A 24,307-nucleotide genomic window follows, 5' to 3' on the forward strand; every position below is an offset into this window, starting at 1 on the left:
AGTAAAACATTTTGTTTATTGTCTGAGCATATACATGTATTTCTTTCCCCCGTGTGTGTATACACTGTATATACTATATACACACACAAGCACACACACAATATATATATATATTCTGCTAGCAGCATCAGCAGCATCTGGGAAGTTGTAAGAAATTCAGAATTTCTGCCTCATCCCAGACTTACTGAATCAGAATTGGCATTTTAGGGTAAACCAAGAATCATGTTAAAGTTTGAAAAGCTTTGTTCCATGTGGTCTACTTATAGTCTGATCTTTCCCTCTCTTTCCACGAACACACACATATATAGGTAGCAACCAGAGGGCTAGGCAAAAGAAGGTAGATTTATCATCCTGAGTTGATAAAAGAGCAGTCTAGGAAAGTACTTTATATTTTAACTAGAACTGACCATCAATAATAGTGGAAAGATAGAAGGTATTAAGTAGCTCATTCCTGGAATAATGTTTACTGCTGTCAATAATGAGGCAGAATGGATCATTGCACTGAAAGTTTGAGTTAGATAATCTAAAACATCTCATCTAGTTTTGTAATTCTACTATACTTACAAACTTATATATTTATTGATATATATTCTAAACATGAATATTTGATTCCTATCTCCAACCTATATCTTTAGACATGTTTTGTATGAGCCCACAGGTAACAGATATTTTTAATTCCAAGATTTAAAATTGTTACCTTCTAAAGCAATCACAGTATATTTATGTATATTTATCATATATAAATCATAGTATATTTATCTAATCTAGTGTTGGTTATTAGATAGCAATGCATAATTTGCATTCTAATTGCTACCTCAGTTGCTTTCTCATTATTTTCAGAAACTATTAAGGAGAACGTAGAACAGTTGAGACTCACTATAATCTCTAAGAAATCTACTAGATGTGTGGACAACACTGTTACTCAACCAAAGGCCAAAGAGCTTGACAAGCCAGGCTTGTCAATACAGTTAGTTACTAACACTGAGCTTTTTGGTTCATGCCAAAAGATCAAGGCAAATCTTCTCCAGTGCATACTTATTGAAGTATGTGTTTTTTGCTTTTGTTTTTGTTGACATACAGAAAGCTGTATGTATTGAAAGGATACAGCTTGATGAGTTTGAAGATAAATATACACCATGAAACTCACATCACTACAGTCTATACCATAAGTGTATCTCTCACCTCTACAAGTTTCTTCCTGTCCTCTATTTATGACTATTCTGTGTGAGTGGTAAGAACATTTAACTTAATAGCTGCCCTCTCAGAGAATGTTTAAGTGTAAAATATAGCATTGTTAAGAATAGGCACCATGGGGAAGTTGCTTTCTGAGGTAGCGTGCAGTCTTTGTCGGCTTCCACCATGGTGTATGGTGGCCAGGGCCAAAAAGTGCAGAAGGTGGTGGTTCAGCCCATCAACCTCATCTTCAAATACTTGCAGAATAGATCTCGTATTCAGGTGTGGCTTTATGAGCAAGTGAACATGCGAATAGAGGGCTGTATCATTGGTTTTGATGAGTACATGAACCTCGTATTAGATGATGCCGAAGAGATTCATTCTAAAACAAAGTCAAGAAAACAACTGCGTCAGATCATGCTAAAAGGAGACAATATTACCCTGCTCCAAAGTGTCTCCAACTAGAAATGATCAATGAAGTGAGAAATTCTTGAGAAGGCCATGTAGTTTGTTTTTTTAGATGTCCTTTGTTGGGAGTATAGTTCTAAAACATTTGTTCATATTGTTTTGATTACCTTTATGTTATTACCAGAGAACAATAAATGTTGTGGGATTTAAAAAAAAAAAAAAAGAATAGGCACTATGGTGTACAAGAGATCTCTAGGACTTACTCATTTTGCATAACTGAAATTTTATACCCTTTGACTATGTTGGAAGAAGCCATCCAGAGGATATTACTGCTGGTTGACCTGTGAGCTGTACCAGGGAAATTGGAGGCTCCTTGCCTCCTCCCCTGTTCTTGGAGTGTACATTCTACTCACTCTTCCCATAGCCAGAGCTGTTTCAAGGATGCAGTCTTGAGAGAGCAATGTGTTGTTGAGACAATATGGACTGTAGATGTGACTGAACCCCATTTAAGACCTCTCTGTAAACTTTTAAAATTCTAGTGGATGAGTGCCAAGATCTACTATCTAGTGACTGCCCAAGACAAGCCTCATATATAAGTTCCCTTGCTTATTAAAACAGCCACGAACCAGTCTGGAGGGGCTCACCTCTTTCTTCAGTCTTTCCTCTTCCTCTGTGTATGGAGAGCCAGTTACAGATTTCACCCAGGGAACTCCTGAGGTTTGCAAACCAACAGGCTAATACCACTAAGTTTCCCTTTCCCCCTAGCTGCTGGCAAACATGTGGTTAACCATACATAGTGCAAGAAAATAAATCTAACACATTGTTTCATCTCCTTTGAAGTTTGTCAACTAAATAAATGAATATGCTTTGTTGATGCATGTTATTATTTAAGGCAAGTATATTATTTGGTTGATTTACTTTTTACAATATACATTTTAGCAGCAGTGATGTTATACTGTCATTGTATGTGTTTAATGCCTTGGTTTATCATGTTACTAATGTGTTGTTTTTTCAAACTTAAAGATGTTTACATATTTTCCTTTCTTCCCAGCTGCAATATTTTTTAGATCCATTTTGGAAGGAGGTTTTTATACACTAATAATAGAAAGAATCCATGATACATGAAATCTCACTACTGATCATTAGGTGAAAAAATTCAAAACTCATTTCCAGTTTGGGAATTTAAATACCTTCAGATGACCATATTGAAATATTGACCAAATTAGAAATAGCTTCAACCCTTGGATATGCAAGAAGGTCATCCTTGCATTTTCGTTCTCACTAAAATATTGTCATGGTATTGGCAATATTTTACTTAAAAATGGAAAGAAGCCAATAACATCTAACTATGCCATGTGACATGTTAGCAATTAAGAAAAACAGCTACAAAACATATTATTCTATGAAAATGTTCACTTTGTCAAAATTTTTCTTCCAAGCAGACTTGTATATGTAAATAGAATTTTAATTGAAGATTTACAAATTTGCACTATGTCATGTATTTAATTTCTATTTCAACTATTCTGGCATTTCTTTTTAAATCATTATTTTGTATCTGATCTATCGTATCTTTAATTATACATTTACCATTTCATATAAATTATAAAAAGTAAAGTTTTAGATCCCATCAGCTCTCAGCCACTGCTGCACAAGGATTTGGAAGAAAATAAAAAAGAAATGATCACATCTCTGTAGTCATTTGGGGAGAACACTATTTAAATTTGTTCTTAACACAGGGCTGAAATTAATCTTGATTTCCCGTCAGATGTACAGGGATTTTACAATATAGTTCATAATAGTGTTTAACTCCTCTAGGGTATGAGTTAAGATAAACAAGTCACTGACAGTGTTTATCTATAAATATAGCAGATGGTGTGGAACTGAGGTTGGTTATTAACTCTGCCGACTTTAATTTCATGGTTATAAAACACTGTAAACCTCACTGTTTATAAAAGGCAGGGAAGATTTCTTGGCTTCAGTAGCCAAGAAACCCTCTGTAACATTAATCTCTCTAACTGATATTCGGTATCCTCCTAGGGTGCAATTTTTAAGATTGTGGAGTGATTGCTAGACACATTAAAATTTTCACTGGGATCATTAGCTAACATTTCTGTCATTGATCTATTATAACTTTGTTAATGAGTTCCATGTGAGTAAAATTTAGTGAACAAGACGATTCTTTCTAAACTTTGCTAGGTGAATGTTTAACAATTACTTTAGGCAGATATATTTAAGAGGCAGCCTAATTTGTCAGAATAGTAACCTTTTTTTTTTATGTAAAGATGAATCATGGTACCTAACTAGACCAAATGTACTTAGGGATAGAATTTCATAAAGGAAAACTATAGCATCATTCAAATAATTAGCCAATGTATATTATATACATTTACATGTAAGCCATGAATCTGCCTCAAAATGCCATAGAATTTTAAATTTAAAAGAATTTTCAAAACATTGCAAAATGCCATAGAATTTTTTTAAAAGTAAAGCTATCCTTCATATTCTGAAGTGATTTGAATATAAAATTTTAATATAATTTGTTTCACTAAAACCTGTAAGATCAACTTGATTAAAATTAATTCTTCCCCAAAGAAGGAGCCACTAGTATAAAAATGCTATTATTTGAAATAGCTGTTTTCCCATTCCAACTTTATAGTGAATAACAAAATGTATTTTATGACCACAAAATTGAAAAAAAAAATTCACATGCTCTACCTCTATTTCTTTTACACTTAGAAGAGATTGATTTTTCAGTTCCTAAGAAAGTCCGACTTCTATAAATATATGATAACCCAATATGTAAGGCGGGGATTAAAAAAATCTTGAACTAAAACATCTTCACCATATTAGAGTTCAAACTCCTCAAAAAATGGGTTTTCTAATAACAAAATCCTCCCTTTTCTACCTCTTATGTTGGGTTCCTTCTCTTGGACCCATATTGAGAGCTCTGTGCTTTCTGCTGATTATTCCTGGGACCTCAAATCTTGGCTTCCAAGCAGCTGGCTTGTGGACAGCAACCCTCGGTGGAGAGAGGACTGGATGGGACTCTTGGTAATATGTCTTCCCGTCTCCCTTCCTACTCGGAGCCTCTTGTCAGTAATTCTCATCAGATGTATGATTCCACCATTTGATGCACTCATTTCTACAAACAACAGTCTATTCAGACTTCCAGGTCTTAAAGTATATGAAACAGAGTGGACAGCCAGTCTCTCAAGAGGAAACTTGATCTCATCTCCCCCACCCTTCTTTAAAGATTCCAATCCTACCTGAATCTTCATCATCAAAGAAGCTGGTTATTGGGCTATTGGTGTATTTAACATTCATGTCTTTGTTGAATTGAATCAAAACTAGGAGTGAGTTCACTTCAAAGTTATCAGTGAATGTCACCGAAAATGGATCTGTTAATTAATCTTAAGGATCCCATCTTTTTGTCTTGTGAGTTGTGAAGGGAGGTAGAAATGTGTTTAGCAAAACGTTGCCACAAAGACTAGGGCCATAGAATGGCTTTTCCACAAGTGTGACACTTTCCCTTAAGTGTGACCAAAACTAGTTAACAATAATAGAAAGGGAAGGGATATACAAGAGACAGAGTAGGGAAATAAGGAAAGCTGGATGTTGAAGTCTGAGTGGAGGGGTAAAAGAGTGATTGCTTTAGGGACTCAATAAGAATTCATAAATACAGGGGTGCCTAGGTGGCTCTGTCAGTTAAGCATCTGCCTTTGGCTCAGGTCATTATCCCAGGGTCCTGGGATCTAGTCCCACGTCATGCTCCCTGCTCAGTTGAGAGTCTGCTTCACCCTCTCACTCTCCCTGTGCTCTCTCTCTCTTTCTCAAATAAATAAATAATTTTTTAAAGGATTCATAAATCCAAAGAGTCTTAGGGAAATGAGATATTGTTAAAAGCATATTGAAACAATCACTCTCGTAAAAAAAAAAAAAGGAATCCTTTTAATATCACAATGGGTAGTTTCAAGTTGATGATTTATTCCCCCCTGGTCTATATATAAGGTACAGTGAACTGTCATAAAGTATAATCTACTTTCCTAATCATGGTTTGGGAATAAAAACGAAAACAAACAGTTTCTGTAAAGAAATTATCTGATTAAAAGGTGGGAAAAAAACTTAAAATATAAGGAAAGTGCTCCCGCTTTCATCCTCATCTATCAGATTTTATTAAGATAGGGTCAGAAATAAATTGCTGCCTTGTAATATAATATAAAGCAAATTACAACCCATGGGAAAAAGTAATGTATGACTTTTAAATACCGTAATCTCATTTTCATTATTTTCTTTCAGATTATCCAACCCTGTCTAATATCAAAGGCATAGCATTGCATAAAGGAAAACCTGCAAAGGAGAGAACTCTAAGTGGATTTCATTCCCCTTTCAATGGTGAGTTAAAAATCTATCCTCTATATTTACTACTTATTCTCCCTGAAAAAAATCCAGTAATTTGTTGTTGTTGTTGTTGTCTTTAATCTTTTGTTTCTAGGAGAAGTAATCTATGCTGTCATGTGCATGACAGTCACCTGTGGAATCCTTCTCCTGGTTATGCTCAAGCTGAGGTAACTGGATACAACTCAGAAGGGAAAAGCTGGAACAGAATAGGCCTAGTTAAAGCACATTTCATAAAGGCAGACCTTACAAAGGGCCTGAGAATGAAAGCTTCTCCGTTAAGACGTACTAAATCATTTTTTAATGTGGGATAGGTCCATGGAAACATTACTCTAAGTCTTCAGATGCAAGAGAAATGTGATCAGGGAGATTTTTTTTTATGTTGCATTTTACCAGCACATGTGCATTTTTTCCCCCCAATTAAACTGTTATCAATCTTTCTCCTGGTTTTCCTACAAAATCCAAGTTGAACTTTGCTGCATTCCTCATTCAAATCATTTGCAGGATTCATCCGCTTACATAATGGAGCTGTTGTGGACTTCATACAGTTTATATTTATCTGAAGATTTCCTCTTTACTCTAATTTCTTATATACTAATAAACTTTGTTCATGTTTTAATATACAATTATTAAAAGAGACATTTGATGAGGCCTCACAGGGTACCCTTAGAAACACTTATTATTTCCTGACATTAATTCACTCTTTCCAAATCTTTTTCCTTGGCTGCCCTCATTGCTGGAATGCAGTAATGCTCCAGCAAACATGTGAGACTTACATTAGAGATATATCAATCTCCAGATTTCTAAATGTCCAGGGTCTAAAATTTTTCCACTTATTTAACATTGACAAATAGATATAAAATGTTGTGGATTTCCCTACCTTTCATTTAAAAACCCTCATATTTATAAATCAGTGATGTTCATTTTCTTATTCATTATACATGTGTGTATATTTGTGTATAATCTGAGTATCATGCAATGAAGAAATACATATGTTTGCATATATACATTTTTATCATGTATATGCACACACACATAAAATATATTTATCAGTAAGATTAGGCCTAGAGAAGATCACTGGCAATAGACATTTCTCTTATGGCATTCACGGAGGAGGACTCAGCACACTCACTACCCAATGCATGTACACTGATTACTCCTCCAGAAATCTCTCACTTTAAGACCTTGACAACCAGGCAGATAAAATGAAAGACTTAAGTGGGGAGGCATATGGCGATACCAAGAGGTAAGGCACTTGATGAGTCTACACTTTGCCTAAAGATTTTCAAATATATTTATTGTTAAATGCAATGTCTACTTATCTACTTGTTGGATCCCACCTCAAAGCATTGAATTTGGTGCTCACCAACACCAGGACCCAAACAAACTGCTTTTCTCCAAGGCCTTAAAAGCTGTATCTGTATGAGAAGATGTTCCTTGGATTCCATGATACAGTTTAAAGGCTAAATAATTAGCACCAGTTTCTAAGGGGGAAAACAGCATTGGAATTTATTAAACTTGACTTTATTTTGTTTAAAATATTTGAGAGCACTGTTCAGTTACTGGACTTGCCTACATATTCCATTATAGACGTATCATTTCAGATAGACACAGATGGTTTGCTAGTCTAGCAAAAATCTTATTTTAATGGTTCTGAATCTTTATTTCTTAGGCACACATAATGTATAAAGTTCATATCTACCACACAGGCCAATGGGTTTTTACAGATTACTGTTGTACCACAGATAAATAAAGTGTTGCCTTTCAAAATCCCCTGTGTGTCTGTTGTAAGTTCACCTCCTTTCTCATCTGCATAGAAAAGCCTATCCCTTTGTCGGATGACAGTGTGAGTGTTTTAGACAAAAATGTTGAAGTTAATGTTTATTTTAAGGCATATCATTCATACTATTAAGTATACCACACGTAATTACAAATTATTTTCCATACAATTTAAAATGAATCCTTACCCATAATCTGAAAGATCCAGAAAGTAAATGATCTAGGGTTAAGTAAATGACAAAATTACAAGCCATCATGGAAAGAACAAAACAAACAAAAGCATCAGTAACAACAAAACCCATGTTACCCTAGGGATGACCAGCGCCTCCTTAATGAAAGAAGGCTGGTTGCCACTTTAGGCATTGTGAATACCTTTCTGCAATACAGGTTAACATTTTTACATTTGTTTCATGTTATGCAAAATTAAAACAACCCTAAATCTTCAGAGAAATTTTCAGAGAAACCAGTAATTTAAAACTTAAATATTGAGGCACCAGGGTCCCTGGGTGTCTAGTCAGTTAAACATCTGACTCTTGATTTCAGCTTAGGTCATGATCTCAAGATCATGAGATCAAGCCCAGCTTGGGTTCCGTGCTCAGTGGGGAATCTGCTTCTCTTCTTCACCCTCTCCCTTTGCCCCTCCCCCCTTCTCTTTCTAAAATAAATAAATAAAATAAATAAATAATAAATAAATAATAAATTTTAAATGTTAAGTAAATCTTAAATAATTTAAAACTTAAATGTAATTTAAAAGACTCTTAAAAAAATGATTCCTTGGAAATCACAGTTAAATGCATACTTCTTAGAAAGACCATAGAATACGCAACAATTGAAACTTTACATTCAGGAACTTGATTATATTTTTTTCTCCAGGCACAGAATCCATCCAAAAATATAAGCACATAGAATCTCATTTGTAAAATCATTAAAATGGCATGTTGTTAACTTTTACTTTTACTTTTACTTTTATATAGAACTTCCAGGATATCAAGTCAAACAAGAGATCATTCTCCAATCCAAATACCTGGAGGACTCATGATTCATTAAGAGTCACAGATCATTAACAATCACTTTCTTTACAGGAAGGCTTTGTAGCCTGTCAACAGAATATTCTATCTGCCATCAGTAAGGAAAATGTGAAGATGGATCTAATGATATTGGATCATTATAATAATGTAAGAAATAGTAATAATGGCATGATGTTAGATTTATTTTTTTCCTAAGAAAGTATTCAAGTAAAAATGTATGTGGTATCTTCTATGAGACTAGTAGAAAATTAAAGTCTCCCTTGAAGGCAAAATGTGTTAACCCAAGTTACAGTCTGCATGATTTGTTTCATGATAAATTTGAATCTATATGATAGTAATTAGTTGCATCAAAATATGATATATTAGAGTTAGCAGGGTTTATTTTTCCTGATCAATCTTATAAGTTCCCACTGACTTGCCAAAAGGAAAATGCTAATAAGAATATCCAGTATAATTTGTTATTTGTGTATTGTTATCCATTTTCAAATCATTAGCATTGACTTTAAGTGACTTTAAGTTCCTAAGTATATTTGACTAGATGATTAGTCTTAAATATCAGAAATGAGATCTTTGGTTTTTGCAATTTAAATACTGTTGAATTTAACTTTTTAAACTTGATGTCTTTATTTCATACCTATAAAAATGTAGAGCAACACATTACCTGAAAAACTCAATGTGCATTTTAATAATGACATACTTGTGAATTTAATTATTTTCTATGCTAATTACTATGAACTTATGCAATAATAAACTAACACTCTAATTATTATATTCTGTATTGTTTCCATATGTTACTTTTGGCCTGATTTGACACCAGAGTACAACTGTGAATAGAAAATTGTGAAAAAGATGTTAGTTTAGTTTTTGATACGTATATGCTTTTCACCTAAAAATACATGTGAAGTTTTTATTACCTACAGGGGCACAGGAACACAAACATTCAATAAACTGAGCATGCTAATAAATAGTGATACATTTACATTTAAAGGTCAGATACTTTCTGTCTAGTCTCATATCTATGGCTGTTTACTATGTTTCAGATTAAATCGTCTATATTAAATTAAATTTGAACTTACCATTTGGCTATGTTTACTCAAAGTAACTGAAAAAGCCATCCGTTATCTTTTAAAACAGGGAAGAATGATTTGCAGAGTCAGAAATCTCCCTCAAGAAGTTCTATATATTCCAGTGTCTGTTAGCTCCCTAAGTTATGTGAAGAGAATGTAGGCACTTCTATCTCCAAATCCCTGCTATTTAATATGGGCTTGCTAATGTCCAGGAAACACAGACTGTCTCTGGAAAACTGAGGAAAGAAGTCAGGCTGCATATTGTTTGTGTCGAGCAGGGAAGGGGAGAACAGAGCGTTAAACAGATGATGCCCTTTAAAAACAGAATCTTGTATCTTAGGCCAGCAAGAACGAATAGACCTTTTGGGCAGAATTTCAGAAGCAGGAATCCACATGCAGCATTTAGAGAACTTTAAAGAATCAACTGTCCCTGGACAGGGAGTCTAAATTGAGAAAATATGGGACATAAAACTGACAAACATTAGGGCTGAGACAAAAAAGTCCTTAACAATGTGGCTAAGGAGTCAAGATCCTATAAATGTGGGCCCCTTCAGAACATGGTCCCCATCCCACCCCCACCTTTCACTCTTCCTCATCCTGCCCTCTAGAAAGCCTTTCCTCATAGCCTTTCCCTGCTCTGGGGTTAGGAACTCCTGCTCAGTGTTTCCCCCATCTTAGACTAGTATACCTTACTATGATTTATTTTTAATTATTGTTTTTCTCAGTAAATTGTAAACATTCTAATTGAATCTGTTGGTTCATCTCTGATTTCCCTTCCTTAATACATGTTCAATAATAAAAACTGTTTAATGAATGAATTGCTTCATTTGGAAAGCTATAGTGCCATTAAATAATTTTAAATAGGGGAGTGACTTCCAATTTATGAACGAGAAGAGGCATGTAAGCAGAAATGTAAATGGCAGACTGAAGATGGCTAACCCTGATGTCCAGGAGTCTGCTAAAAATGCACTGCAATGTGGAGCCAATAAATATTGAGGGCCTGCATTAATTCATGTGTTCAACACATATTTATTGAACATATACTATGTACCAGCCACTCTACTAGGCATTGGAGATAGAGTTCTGAACAGAGTCCTCGTGGAAATTTGGAAAATATACAAATAAAGACAGTACTTTATGAAAGTGATAGATGCTACTAAGAAATGATAGGCTGGAGTATCAGAGTGATGTAAAGTAACAGGAGAGAATAGCATGGACATAAATATTTCATAAATAGAATGGATAGGGATTTGAGATTAGATAATAACATTGTAAAGATCATGGCAGGAACAGAGACTGAGTAGGCTTCTGATTTGTGCCATTAGGTAAACCACAGCGCTACCTAAAAAACTGGCTCATATAGGGGGAGGATGAACTTGGAATGGGAAAAGACAGTCTGCCATTTATCTTCAGATCTGTTCCCACCTTTCTCCACCTTGTATTTACCCCAGGAGGCTGACCTGTATGAAACACAGGTTCTCTTGTCCTCTGGCTTCCATTTGGGTTCAGCCAATAGTGAGAAGATGGGGGGAGATATTCCCCTGATCCCTCCATGAGGGCCCACCTTGGGCTGGCCGTTTCCCTGGATAGAATACCACTGTTTCTGTCAGTGTGGCTTTTTCTACATGAATCTCTCCTTCTGGATTCCAGAAACATTTCCCTTTCCCTTCAGGACTAGCAGTATTAATGACTCAGCTGTTACTAGTCTTGAGTTCCTGAGTTACTAGATTACTCGTTGTGGTTTTCCTACAACTACCAACACCTATGTAAAGACTCCCTAAATCAAACACTCTTACAGTCATCAAGTTTTAGATAACTTGGACTTTATACTAATTTGAGCATACTGTTTGTTTCCTTTTGGGTCCCCGACTAATGATCCTAGTAACTATTTCAGGCTTGGAACCATTGACAGCAACACCTGTGGGATAGCCATATGGACTTATCTAGTGGCCAACCAGAAAACATGGTTGTGGCACTGCTGAGTGAGATCTAAACTAGATCCGTTGAATTTAGAATTTTCCAAGATCTTCCTTATAGCTCTCCCTCCCCAGATGAGAAAGCAAGTTTACCACCAGAGGTTGCCTGTGATTTCTGGGGAAAAAAACATTGGGGGAAGGGTTGCCAGATCACAGACTTCTCAGAAGAATTTGAACATCGATGAAATTCCCTCCAGAGGGGTGCTTGGGTGGCTCAATCAGTTAAGCGTCTGCCTTCAGCTCAGGTCATGATCTCAGGGTCCTGGGATCAAGCCCAGCATCTGGCTCCCTGCTCAGCAGGGAGCCTGTTTCTCCCTCTGCCTCTCCCCAACCCAGGCTTGTGCTCTCTCTCACGCTCACTCTCTTTCTCAAATAAATAAATAAATAAAATCTTTATAAAAAAAGAAATTCCCTCCAGTTATAAGTTTTTGTTCCTCTAGCTTCTTCTGCATATTTACCCACAGCCTTTTTCTCCCTAGAATTGTTTACATAAAGTCCCACAGGTGTTCCTTGGCAAGAGGAGTCAGCAGAGTGGTACCAGCTGAGACTCAGCACGATGACTCAGAAAGGCTTCTTGGGAAGGCATTTAAGGCAGAAGGAAAACAGGGACTTTGTTGTTACTCTAAAGGTGGGGCTCCCATCTATTCCTACTTTTGAATTCCTTATGGGACTTCTGAGAACATATTTTTGGGACTTATTGAAGCCTGCATCCCTTTTGTTGCCGTGTACGGTGAAATGAAGTTGAACAACTTAAAGAGTAAGTGGAAGGTTTCTTTTTACTTTTTTTAGAACCATCAAATTTGAGAGCTCTACAGCTGAAGAATAAAATCTAAGGAACTGATGGTCAAAATGTTGGCATCACTGCCTTAAAGGCATGCCAGCTTAGCGTGTGTATTTGGTGCATTCCCACTGGTATTTTTACATGTTCTTGTCTACTCTTTCACAAGTTGCTCCTCAAAATTTTAAGATGAGTTTCCGGCTGCAATCACTTACTGCACTCAGGTTTCTCCCTCAGTGCTGCTTTGAGACTTGAGTGTTCATTTAGACCACACTGATTGCATCCAGAAACTTAGGCTGGTAGAATGGGTGTTTCCAAAATTTTTCTGCACAGTCAAGTCAGTTTCAATAAATGTATCCTGTTTAATTAGGGATTTATAACACAGGTATCTATTATCTTGGTTGTACAAAGAGAAGGAAAATAGGCCTTTAAAACAGTGATTTAAAGTTTTAGTTAGGGAAGATTGTCAGATTTAATTTTAGATGAAGTCCTAAAACTTCATAAAACTGGAATTTATCTAGTGCATATAATTATGTTAATCTGTCTATTAATATGTCTGAAATATGTAACTATTCATTTTGAGTGTAATGGACTATTGGATATCTGCATGTAAGTTGAATTTATACCAGAGACAAAAGGGACAATTAAGGTAAAATATTTTCTGAATCTTTTATGCCTAGGGAAAAACACAACTACAAACATAAAACAGCCATCTTTCAAGTAAAAATCTTCATTTGCAAGCCCGGAGTTTGCTTTGGTTGTATGTTTACAGTACTAATTAAGGAGTTTTTAATTCTTCGTTTAATGTAACTGTGCTCATGAAGTTATTTTGTTTTCTTAAAAATATTTGATTGCCTTTATGCAGTGGTTTAAAATCTTTAACATAAATATTACTGTTTTATTTCCTCTGACAGAAATTCTTAAAAAGGCTTAAGGAGGATGTATTTCCATGATTCTTAAACTACTACTTTACATAAAATAATAGTGGAAAAAAGGAATACATATGTATTTAAGATGGCTAAATAAATACTTTGAGACCTTACTGAAATTTTCTATCCTGTTGCGTAATTGGTTTTGCAGAAATATTTTTATAAGGTGAATATATTTTTACTGAATGCTTACATTTATTCTAGTCCTTTAATATTTTGAAACAAATGTAACTTGCTCTTCTGCCTGAAAATCCTAATTTAGTGAGTCACTGAAGGTAATGAGCCTCCTAAGAATAGCAAATGGTATTATTAGGGCAATGTAAACATAAAAGAAGTAGCTATAAATACAAAAGTAGAATAAGTCCTCTAGTAAGTATCCACAAACATCAAATATCTATGATGGACAAGTAACTTAATTGTGGTTTTGGCAGAAATATAAGTCCTTGAGATCTGGAACAGATGTTCTTGGTGGAGACAGAAGCCCAGTTACAGTGGAGTGAAGAGAAATAAGTGAGGAAATGTAAACAATGAATATTGGCAAGTGTTAGAGTTTTGCTTCTAAGGACAGCATTGCACACGGGATGGGTCTGTAGTTTCTGTGAATGTGAGGTCATCAACTGATAACTGAGAGAAGCAGATGGGAGAAGGAAGAGAGATTGTGAAATGGTTATTTTGGGGAATGGATAGTATATTTGTTAGGGAAGTATTGTAGAAGCAACATTCCTAAGCTTATCTTGATTCAAATCCTTGTTGGCTCCTTCTTCTGTGATTTGGATCAAAATACTTAAATTCTGAGCTTCGGTTCCCTCAACTTTGAAATAAGGTTAATAGCATTTACCTTAAGTTTTTGAGAGCAATTAATTTTTAGTATGTTTATAAATCCATTGTAACTGCTTTGGCATATGGTAAGAAGTGTATGTGGGCTTTCTCCTATATAATTACTTGAATCACCTGGCATGATATTTGTGGTCATAAAATATATACGTCAAAGTTGGGGTTTTTTGTTTTGTTTTGTTGTTTTGTTTTTGCCATCAACTAACCAGGTGTAAAGAGCTGAATTTTGCCACAGTTGAATTTTTGCAGGTAAGTTCGATGGAGGGAAGAAGGGAGAGAGGGATTGAATTAAAAATTAGTTGAGTCATTTTGGCAATGATTAGGAAGACGGCAAACAGGTCAACAGGGTCAAGACTTTGTGGTCTCAGTAGAGATCAGGGATTGTTGGATGGGAATTCTGGTACACGGGAGGTAGAAAAATGGGACCTGAATCAATTCCACAAGTTATAGTTAACAGGACTGTGAGGGTGGTAGACTGATTTGAAGGGGACACTGAGGAAAAGGTATTAAAAAAGAGGCTAATAAGGAGTAAAGGTCAGGTGTTGAGTAGTTAACACATGACTGAAAGGATGTTGATATCACCAAGGAATAGCAATGGAGGGGAAAACAAACAAAAACAAAAATGGTGAGCCAGGCACTGGAATTCATGAGAGAGAGGGAATTAAGAGAATAGTAAATGACCAAAACAAAACAAAAAAAAATCAGTATGGTGCCTAAAAGAATCAGGTGATGGGTAACTAAATTTGATGATAATCTCTTCAAAGATCTGGGGTGTTTTGAAGCAGCAATAATGAGAAACATTTTGGAAGCAGAGAGGGAATGAACAAGAATGTAAAATCAAACCTCTGGGTCCAGAAATAAGTGAGTTATGGCAGGAAACTGCCTAAAACTGGGAAGATAGAGTTCATAGGCAATAGTCTCATAAACTAAACTAAACTCAGTCCTCCTCATGGAAGCTTGGAAGTTTTGTTAAACACAGCTTTCTGGGCCCCATCTCTCAGTTTCTATTTAATTGGGATGAGCTGAGAATTTACATTCCTAACAGGTCCCAGGTAATGCTGCCACTTCTGGTCTGAAGATCACCCTGATCTAGTGGCTCTCAACCCTCTATACTTCTCACCTGGGAAGCTTTTAGACTTACTAAAGGCCCATGCTCCATCCTTCTGGATTTAATTGATGTGACATAGTCTAGAGCATTAGTACAAATCTTCTGCGATGATTCTAATATCCAGCTCATGAGTTAAAATCATTGAATGAGAGCAAGGAGAAAGTAACATGAAGAGGTCAAAGATACAAGATGAGTTGGTTGATGACCAACTGTGAGTTGCTGAAGCCCAGTGCAAGGATATGGAAGGGCAGGAAGGAATGAAAAATGGGATTCTACTAGAAAATGAACAGAGTGAAGGAATAAGCACAAAATGGATGGTCTGGGCAGCTGGGACTTAAATAGCATTTGAGACAGTCCTGAGTTTGTCCTGGAAATCACTGAGCACAAAGAGAATGAAGAGCATGTAGTGATGTCATGCAAGTTTGAAATGTTGTGGCTATCAGCAAAACTCAGGGTGACTACTCTTGCACCTAGCTGGAGAGATTGTTAGATATAAAATGTTCTTCCCCAGTGTTGAGAAAAGTTATCAAAGAAACAGGAAGAACAGGCAGTGTCCCAGCCCCTGAAAACTATGACCTTGTATGTGTTGAGCAATTACTGGTTTGATTTATTATTCCTAGCACTAAGAGGGAATCTAGAAAATAGAAAGGGATAAACAGTGCTCTGATTCCCTGCTGCCCTATGGTTGGGATAAAATGAATTTGTTTACTTGAAAACAGGCAATTGAAAGACAAGGTATTTATAGGCTTCACTAAGCATTTCTAAAATCTGTGAGTACAGGGGAAAAACTTGTTTCTTTGATCTGGTGATAAGTACTTCTATACACAACAAATGTTAAAGTTTTAGTTAAAATAGAAACATCTAAAAAAAATAAAAAAAATTAAAAAAAATAGAAACATCTTATTTCCACAATCTCTTGTTGACACTAATGTAGTAGCCCTTTCTTTTCTCATATACATGCTTGTCCCCCCAACTGTCCAGGTTACTCCCTACCTCTCCATCTATTACTTAAAATGTCTAAATGGCTTCTCATAGCTTTTAGACTACAGAGTAAATTTCTTAACCCAGTCCTAAAGCAATAATTTCTACAACTTTGTGATGGAAAGGATAGTCCCCAGAGCAAGACTTCCGGGTGTGGAAACTCCTCATTCCATACCAATTAACTCAGTGAGTTTAGGAAAGTTACTTAAACTCTCCATGCCTCCATCGCTTTGGGTAAATATCCAGAAGTGGAATTATTTGGTCATACGGTAGCTCTATTTTTAATTTTTTGAGGAACCTCCATATGGTTTTCCCCTGTGGCTGCACCGATTTATATTCATAGTGCATGAGTGTTCCCTTTGCTCCACATCCTCGCCAACATTTATTTGCCTTTTGATGCTAGTCATTCTGACTGGTGTGAGATGATCTCCTTGTAGATTTGATTTATGTTTGCCTGAGCACTAGTGATGTTCAGCATCTTTTCATGTGTTTGTTGGCCATCTGTGTGTTTTCTCTGGAAAAATGTTTCTTCAGCTCTTCTGCCGATTTTTTGTTTCTGGGGAGCAGAGCTGAGTAAGTTTTTCACATATTATAGATATTAACCCCTTAGTGGATATATCATTTGCAAACACCTTCTCCCATTCAGTAGGTTGCCTTAAGGTTTTGTGCATGATTTCCTTCAGTGTCTCAAAGCTTTGCAGTTTGATGTACTCCCAGTTGTTTATTTTCACTTTTGTTACACTTGCCTGGGAAGATCTATGCACAAAAATACCGCTAAGGCTGATGATGTCCAAGACATTACTGCTAATGTTTTCTTAAAGGACTTTTATGGTTTCAGCTCTTAAATTTAGGTCTTTAATCAATTTTGAGTTTGTTTGTGGAAGATGTAAGAAAGGGGTCTATTTTCATTCTTTGGCATATAACTGTCCAGTTTCACAACACCATTTATTGAAAAGACTCCCTTTTCTCCATTGTATATTCTAGTCTTCTTTCTTGAGATTAATTGATCTTATAAGCATGGGTTAATTTTTGGGTACTCTATTCTGTTCCACCAAACTGTGTGTATTTTTGTGCTGGTACCGTACTGTTTAGATTATCATAGATTTGTAGTATAGCCTGAAATCAAGAATTGTGATATCTCCAGGGTTGTTTTTAACATTGCTTTGAGTCTTCAGGGTCTTTCGTGGTTCCATACAAATTTTAGGATTATTCATTTTAGTTATGTAAAAAATACTACTGGTGTTTTGATAAGGATTGTGTTGACTCTCTCAATTGTTGTGGGTAGTATGGACATTTTTCCAATACATGAGAATGATCTCTTTCCATTTATTGATGTCACCTTCAGTCTATTTCATCAATATCTTAGAGTTTTCAGATTACAGATCCTTCACCTTTTTGGTTAAATTTATTCCTTGATATGTTACTCTTTTTGATGTGATTGTAAATGGGATTATTTTCTTAATTTCGCTTTCTAATAGTTTATTAGTGTTTAGAAATGCAACAGATTTCTGTATATTGGCTGCTGTATCCTTTATTAATAGCTTCTAATAGAGTCTCTAGGGTTTTCTATATATATTATCATCTGCAAATAGTGACAGTTTTAACTTTACCAATTTGGATGCAGTTTATTTCTGTGTCCAATTGCTGAGGTAGGACTTCTGGTACTATGTTGAATAAGATTGGTAAGAGTAGGCATCCTTGCATTGTTTCTGATAGAAAAATTTAAACTTTTCACCATTGAGTATATTAGCTGTGGGTTTGTCATTTATGGCCTTATTATGTTGAGATATGTTCCCTTATACCCATTTTGAGGGTTTTTATCATGAATAGATGTCAGATTTTGTCAAATGCTTTTTCTGCATCTATTGAGAAAATGATATGGTTTTTCACTCTCCTTTTATTAATGTGGTGTATCATGTTGAATGATTTGTAGATGTTGATCTAACGTGCATCCTCAGCATAAATCCCACTTGATTGTGGTGAATGATCCTTTTAATGTGTTGTTGAATGTGGTTTGCTAATACTTTGTTGAGGATTTTTTATCTGTGTTAATCAGTGATATTGGCCTGTAATTGTGTGTTTGTGTGTCTTTATCTGGTTTTGGTTTGGTATTCGATTAATGCTGGCCTTGTAAAATGAATTTGGAAACTTTCCTTCCTCTTTGATTTTTTTTTCTTTTTTTGAATAGTTTGAGGAGGATAGATATTAACTCTATTTTTTTTTATTTTTTTAAAGATTTTATTTATTTATTTGAGAGAGAGAGAATGAGAGACAGAGAGCATGAGAGGGAGGAGGGTCAGAGGGAGAAGCAGACTCCCCGCCGAGCAGGGAGACCGATGCGGGACTCGATCCAGGGACTCCAGGATCATGACCTGAGCCGAAGGCAGTCGCTTAACCAACTGAGCCACCCAGGCACCCTAACTCTTCTTTAAATGCTGAAAAATTCAGCTGTGAAGCTGCCTGGTCCTGGACTTTCATATTTATGCAAGTTTGGTGTTTACTGAATCAATTTTGTGACTACTAATCTGTTCTGATTTTCTTCTGATTCAGTCTTGGAAAATTGTATGTTTCTAGGAATTTATTTCTTAAAGGTTGTCCAATTTCTTAGCATGTAATTTTTTTGTAGTTTTTTTATATTCCTTTGTATTTCTTTGGTGTCAGTTGTGATTTCTCCTCTTTCCATTTTGAGTACTCTTTTCTCTTGAAGTCTGGCTAAAGGTTTATCAGTGTTCATTGTTTTCAAAGAACCAGATAATCGTTTCATTTTTTTTTTTTCTAATATTTTCTTTTTTTCATCTGTTTCTGCACAATCTTTATTTCCTTCCTTCTGACTTTGGGCTGTTTGTGTTCTTCTAGCTCCTTTGGGTATAAGGTTTGGTTGTTTGATATTTTTTCTTTCTTGAGGTAGGCCTGTATCATTATAAACTTCCTCTTAGCACTGCTTTTGCTGTAGTAAAGATTTCTTAACTGTTTCCATCTTTGCCTCCAGGTATTTTGTTATTTCCTCTTTGGTTTCTTCATTGACCCGTGGTTGGTTAAAACCTATTGTTTAGCCTCCACATGTTTGTGGGTTGTTTTTTTGTTTTTTTTTTTTTCCCAGTTTTCTTTTTATAGTTGATTGCTAGTTTCATGTGGTCAGAAAAGATGCTTGATATGATAAGTTTAATCTTCCTATTGAGACTTGTTTTGTGACTTAACATGTAATCTATCTTGGAGAATGTTCCATATGTACTTGAACAGTGTGCATTTTGTTTTTGGATGGACTGTTCTGTATATATCTTTTAAGTTCATCTGATATGTCATTCAAAGCTGCTATACTTCTCTAATTTCTGTCTGGATGATCTACCCATTGATGTAAATGGGGTGTTAAAGCTCCTACTATTGTATTACTTAATATCTCCCTCTATGTCAATATTTGCTTTACATATTTAGGTGCTCTTAAGTTGGGTAAACATATTTAAAATTGTTATATACTTTTTTTGGATGGATCCTTTCATCATTATGTAATGCTCTTCTTTGACTCTTATTACAGTCTTCGTTTTAAAGTCTGTTTTGTCTGATACGGGTATTACTAACCTGGCTTTTTTTTTTTTTTTTTTTCATTTTCATTTGCATAGAATATTTTGTTCCCATCCCTTCAATTTCAGTCCATATATGTATTTAGTCTGAAGGGATTCTCTTATAGGCAGCATATAGATGGGTCTTTTTTTTTTTTTTTTTTAATTCTGTTCCATTCTGTCACCCTATGTTTTTTAATTGAGCACTTAGACCATTTACATTTAATTATTGATCATTATGTACTTATTGCCATTTTGTTGTTGTCAGGTTGTTTTTGTAGTTCTGTCCTTTCTCCTTCTTTCGCTCTCTTCCTTTGTGATTTGATGATTTTCTTTAGTGTTATGCTTGGATTCCTGTCTCCAGTTTTTATGGATCTATTATAGGCTTTTGGTGGTTACCGTAAGGTTCATATATCATATCCTATGTATAGCTGTCTATATTAAGTTGATGGTCACTTAAAATTGAACACATTCTAAAAACTACATTTTTTACCCTCCTCTGTATTTTATGTATATGATGTCATATCTTACAACTTATTTTGTCTCTCAACTAATTTTTTGTAGATAAAATTGATTTTACTACTTGTCTTTTAACCTTCATACCCACTTTATAAATGATCTACTACCTATACTGTATGCTTGTTTTTACCAGTGAAATTTTCTCTTGTCATAATTTTCTTAATTCAAGTTATGGCCTTTTCTTTTCACTTTAGTTGTCCTTAGTATTTCTTAAAAGACCAGCTTAGTGGTGATGAACTCCTTTAACTTTCATTTGGGAAATTCTTTCTCTCTCCTTATATTTTGAAGGATAACCTTGCCAAGTAGAGTACTCCTGGTTATGTTTTTTGTTTTGTTTTTGTCTTTTTCCTTTGTAGCACTTGGAATATATTGTGTCCCTTTCTTCTGGCCTGCAAAGTTTCTGCTGAAAAGCTACCTGATAGCCTTATGGAGTTTCCTCGTATATAACTGTTTGCTTTTCTTTTGTTGTTTTTTGTGTGAACTTAATTGGGTCCATCTTGTTCAGCTCTGTGTGCTTTCTGTACCTGGTGTCTGTTTGTTTCCCTAGAGTAGGGAATTTTTCAGCTATTTCTTAAACCAGTTTTCTGTCCCTTTAGGTCTCTCTTCTCATTTTTGGGACTCCTATAAAACAAATGTTTGCATGTTTGATGTTGTCACAGAGGTCCCTAAAACTGTCCTCATTTTTTTTTTCTTTTTGTTATTGAGCTTGGGTGCTTTCTACTATCCTGTCTTCCGTATCCCTAATCCATTCTTCAATTTCTAATCTGCTGTTGATTCCCTATAGTGTATCTTTCATTTCAGATAGTGTATTCTTCAGCTTTGGTTCTTTTTCATATTTTCCATCTCTGTTGAAGTTCTCACTGAGTTCATCCCTCTCTTCTCTCGAGGTCAGTGAGCATCTTTAGGACTATTACTTTAGACTCTCAAGTGGATTGCTCGTCTCCATTTCTTTTGGCTTTTTTTCTGGTGTTCTGTTCTTTAGTTGGATCATATTCCTTTCTCTCCTGATGTTTGATTCTGCGTTTGTTACTGTGTGTTAGTTCCGCTACATCTCCTTGTCTTGACAGTAGTGGTCCTACATGGAAGGCATCATGTGGGGCCTAGTAATGCAATCCCCCTCGGTCACCGGGGCCGGGTGCTCCAATGGTAGCACCCTCATGGGCTGCATGCTCCCTCTTGTGATGAGGCTGTGACTGCTATGGGTGCTCCAGTAGGAGGGGCTGGGCTGGTCAGTGGGGCTGGCTCCCTGTCCCCCCTTCAGTGGGCAGGGATAGCCCTGGGGGGCAGGGGTGGTAATGGTCCTAGGGGTTGCTGTTTGCCACGTGTGGTGGGGCAGTGGAAGCTCTAGGGCATGCTGGCCTCCACTGAGCTTCCCTGCTGGGTGTGGAAGAATGGGACCTGCCTTCGAGGGTCACCTTCTGGCACGGGAGTTGGGCAGAGTGGGTCCTCAGTGGGACACCTGGACTGGGAAGGTAAAGTAATACTACCAACATAGATGGTGGTCAGAACTGGTGGCCATAAGTGTCAGGTTAGGTAGCTAAAAGAGAGGAAGGAAAACAGTACCTGACAGCATCTCTATTCCCAGAGAAAGCTCCTGAGGATCTCTGACCCTTGGTATGCATCTCAAAATTGTCAATGAATCTTCATAGACACCTCAAACACTTTTCAAACTGCTGCTTCATGTTGGGTCTGAGGCCAAGTGATCTATCACACTGCCCTTTAAGAACTTGGTTTCCTGCAGCCTTCTGGCTTTCCTAGAGCCAAGTCCCACTGATTTTTTTCAAAGCCATAGGTTAATGGTTTACTGTCCCAGTGAAGGTCCTCACAGTGCTAGTCCCTGATTTAGGGCTTGACTGACTTGATTCTCAGGGAGTGCCTCAATGCCTGTGACACCCTGGTGTGGCAGTGACCCACAAGTGGGAGAGGTTTAGTTCCCTATTGTACCTCTTTTCCTCATACTCCTTGCTGTGGCTTTGTGGCTTTTTCTTTATGCCTTTTAGCTTTTGAAAGTCTGCTCTGCCAATCTTAGGTCATTTTTACAGTGAGTTAGATTACATGTAGTTGTTTCTTCAGTGTGTCCATGGAGATGAGTTCAGTATCCTCCTACTCCATCATCTTCTTCTCTCTATCTGAAAGTCTTTTTTTTTTTTTTTAAAGATTTTATTTATTTATTTGAGACAGAGAGAATGAGAGGCAGAGAGCATGAGAGGGAGGAGGGTCAGAGGGAGAAGCAGACTCCCTGCCGAGCAGGGAGCCCGATGCGGGACTCGATCCCAGGACTCCAGGATCATCACCTGAGCCGAAGGCAGTCGCTTAACCAACTGAGCCACCCAGGTGCCCTGAAAGTCTTAATAATACTGCATTTTATATGCACTTGAAAGTTTCTAGTAGAGTAGTTAAATGTTTGCACTACAAAAAAAGTAATTATGCAAGATGATGCATAGCATAGCATAATTAACTAATCCTACAATGACAATTTCTCAATAAGGAAGTGTATCAAATCATCACATTGTATACCTTAAATGTATACAATGTTTAGTTACATCTGGATAAAGCTGGGGGGAAAGAATCTTGATTTCCAATCATATCCAAAAATATACTCTATGAATTCAAGTCTTTGAATTATTTAGTAGGAAAGAAGAGATAACTATTAAATAATTTCTCTATTTGTATAAATATTCAGAAAATTGGTAAAGATAACCAGATTTTGGTTATGGCTCCTCCAAACATAGGGACTAAGCATTAAAGTATGGGAACATTATTAATCTGACTGCTTCATGTGAAGCACATTTGGACAGGCAGCCTTCTTATTTGAAGGGTCTCAGCCTCCTTGCATTCCTCTGAGGAGCAAAATGGTCCTCTACTCTCTTTGCTCATTGTTGTATTATGCAGTGTTTTGTTGGCATTAACTTGAAATCCCTCCTTCAGTCATGGCTTCCTTCCTGCTAGAGTTCCAGTGACATGTCCGTTTGGCAATATAATTAATGTATGCCTTTGCTGAGAGAAAAGCAGTAGAACTCTTATACTGACATTTCCCACAAACTTATATGGATGTTAACACTGTCATTTCTGCCCTTGTACCAAGCGCATGGTGTGTTCCACTATGGATGGGGTGGGACAATGACTGGGAGTGGGGGTAAGTAGTGGTTAAGAAGGGGTCAGGACGAAATGCCAAAATTGAACCTCCTGCTTCTGCCTTTCTCTTCCCTTCATCTCTCTAGGGTTGAAAGTTTCCTATCAAATGTGGACTTCCCTTTCAGCATATTCTCCAGATTTTTTATGCTATAACTTCGTATGCAGCCCTAGCACTCAGATCTACCAGAATTAGATCATGATATATACAGGAAAGTTAATAAAATTTAGAAAATACTCTCAACAAAGCCTGGCTTTCAATGCTATTGTTTCTTCATGTGCTTTTAGATTTTGAGCTCAAATTGAACAGTGATTTCTTTGGTCTAATACTGTACCCAAACTTTAGGAGTAATGAATACTGTTCCTTCACTAGTTTTGGAGCTGTAGAGAATCACAATTCAAGGAAAATGATAGAAAATTTTTTGATGACTTAAGATTTTCCATTATGTTCCTATTACATGCAGTGGGTCAACTAAAAGCTAGAGTTAATACAGGAAAGAGGAAATGAGAAGAAAAGAGTAGAGATGAGAGCAAGTGAGAAGAGAGAAAAGGTGGGGGTAGGGGGGGACTATGCTCTGCTACCCTCTCTTTCCATTTCTTACACCATTGTACCTCTACTGCAGGTAGAAAACAAGAGTGCCTG

General features: G+C 36.3%; 1 protein-coding gene and 1 pseudogene across 1 annotated transcript in view; both read left to right on the top strand.

Moving 5' to 3' along the window:
• Positions 1-8,802, top strand: part of GFRAL (GDNF family receptor alpha like) — a 62,438-nt gene extending 53,636 nt beyond the window's left edge. Inside the window, exons 7-9 of the mRNA XM_081827575.1 lie at positions 5,878-5,973; positions 6,074-6,146; positions 8,730-8,802. Coding sequence (XP_081683701.1) covers positions 5,878-5,973; positions 6,074-6,146; positions 8,730-8,802 — 242 coding nt within the window. The remainder of the gene's footprint in view (positions 1-5,877; positions 5,974-6,073; positions 6,147-8,729) is intronic.
• Positions 1,345-1,714, top strand: LOC102725753 (small nuclear ribonucleoprotein E pseudogene; annotated as a pseudogene).
• Positions 8,803-24,307: the final 15,505 nt, after the last annotated feature.

This window comes from Leptonychotes weddellii, chromosome 8 (assembly GCF_054177405.1).
Source record: "Leptonychotes weddellii isolate Sample4059 chromosome 8, ASM5417740v2, whole genome shotgun sequence".
Lineage (NCBI taxonomy): Eukaryota > Metazoa > Chordata > Mammalia > Carnivora > Phocidae > Leptonychotes > Leptonychotes weddellii.